We start from the raw sequence: 1,797 nt of genomic DNA on the forward strand, positions 1-1,797 counted from the left end.
TTTCGTTCTCTTTCTTTCTTTCCTTCTCACTCTCTCATTCCGTCTCTCTCTTCCACCTCGATGTCTTCCTTTGTGCGGCCCCTATCATGTGCTTCTTCTTCTTCTTTGATCTATCTTTCTCTCTTTCTTTCTTTTTCTATAGGCGTGAAAGGCCCTGTACCGCACATCCACTGCTTTGATATGCCTGAGGCGTCAGCCGTGAGATTCTTTCCTTGGGGTTGTCTAGTCGTGAATCAAGAAGTCTCTCTAGAAAGCAGGAAAAAGCTCCCCCAAGAAAACAGTCGTACGTCGTCGATTGCGCCTCGGCGAAATTCTCCTCTTTCTGTCTGTTGAGTCAACTAGCTAGACATGCTTGTTCTCCCCTCCTCTCTATCTCTCATCTCCGCTTGATCGAGATGTCTTTCCTCCCCGTCCATCGATCTCCTCTCTCTCTATATATATAATAATGTAACTAACCATGCTAAATACACGCACCCCTTAAAAATAGATACATAGCTACATACGAGACCCGCTACGATCTTTGTGCTTTTTGTCTCAAAAGGTCTTCTCTTTGCTTCCTTCTGTACTTTCTTCTTCTTTCTCGCCTTCTTCGAGCTCCTGTTTCTCTCCGGACAAGCCAAGGAAGACCACCCCTCGACTGTGAAGATGAGGACCGTCTGTCTCTCCTTCTTTTTATAGTAGAAGAGAGACAGTGTGGATGTTCTCTTTCCCATCTACACAGACACATTTCCTCGTTCCTTTCCTTGTTTCTTTTCTTTTCTCCTTTCATTCTTTCTTCTGTCTTCTTCTCTCTGTCTGTATCATCATTTTTATCTTCTTGAACTCTCTGTCCTTTTCCCTTCTTCCTTTTCAGAAGATCCCGATTCTCTTCTTCTTCACGCGTCGGCGTCGTCTTCATCTTCGTCTCCAGTTGCTTTAGCGACAAGAGTCTTCCCGCCAAGAGATAAACCGACCTCTCAAGATAACGATAGCACACGCCGTCTTTTTACTTTTCTTCAGCCTTCTCAGAAAGCAGGGGCTGCAGAAAGCGGAGCTCTCTCGAGAATCTCACCTCTCTATCAGCCTGCGAAACCGGTCGTGATGGCTTCTGTGCTAAGGAGTGTAAAGAAAGCCTTCCGGCCTATTGAGAAGATCTACTTGATTAACGTCGATTTAGAGCACGTGAGGAGGTTACACTTATTCATTCAGATCTCGTTCAGAGAAGGATATGGACGGACGGACCGACGGATGGATGGAATGACAACAAGGGAGAGGAGAGGATGAAAACAATAGAAGAAGAAGAACAGGGAAAAAGAAGGAGAAACTCTCTCTATATATGTATCTTCTTCACTTTCTCTGTCCTCTCTCTCTTTTCTTCTCTCTTTCTTGTCTTCTTCTTGTGTTTCTTTCTCTCTCTTCTTGTCTTGGGATACTGTGGATGGCTAGTGACGGTTTGTCACTAGAGGCGGTGCTGCCTGCTTCCGTGACTTCTATCCTCTGTGTGGTTCAGACACAAGATCAGTCATGTCTTTCCTTCTTCTCTTTCTTTCTTTCTTTCTTGTCATCAAGCTTCTCGCTACCTCCTCGTTTTTTCATATCGTCTCATCTGTTTCTCAGCTTGCATCCGTCTATATATATATATATGTAGATGTATACAATTCATAGACGAGCACCCGTGTCTATCTCAACTCCCTATCGCTAATCTCTCTATCTATACACTCTAGACTAACCACATGCTTTTCTTACTACCTACCTATCTATCTATCTATAATCTATCTATCTATCTACCTATCTATCTACCTATCTATCTAACTATCT

The 1,797-nt window shown here is 43.6% G+C and overlaps 1 protein-coding gene across 1 annotated transcript in view; it reads left to right on the forward strand.

Annotated features, from left to right (window-relative positions):
• CSUI_003790 (uncharacterized protein) overlaps nt 1-1,797 on the forward strand; it is a gene marked incomplete at its 3' end in the record, with an annotated part of 8,615 nt that overhangs the window by 5,996 nt on the left and 822 nt on the right. The window contains exons 6-7 of the mRNA XM_068063985.1: nt 143-283; nt 854-1,161. Coding sequence (XP_067924043.1) covers nt 143-283; nt 854-1,161 — 449 coding nt within the window. The remainder of the gene's footprint in view (nt 1-142; nt 284-853; nt 1,162-1,797) is intronic.

Source organism: Cystoisospora suis, assembly GCF_002600585.1.
Source record: "Cystoisospora suis strain Wien I chromosome Unknown contig_1713, whole genome shotgun sequence".
NCBI lineage: Eukaryota > Apicomplexa > Conoidasida > Eucoccidiorida > Sarcocystidae > Cystoisospora > Cystoisospora suis.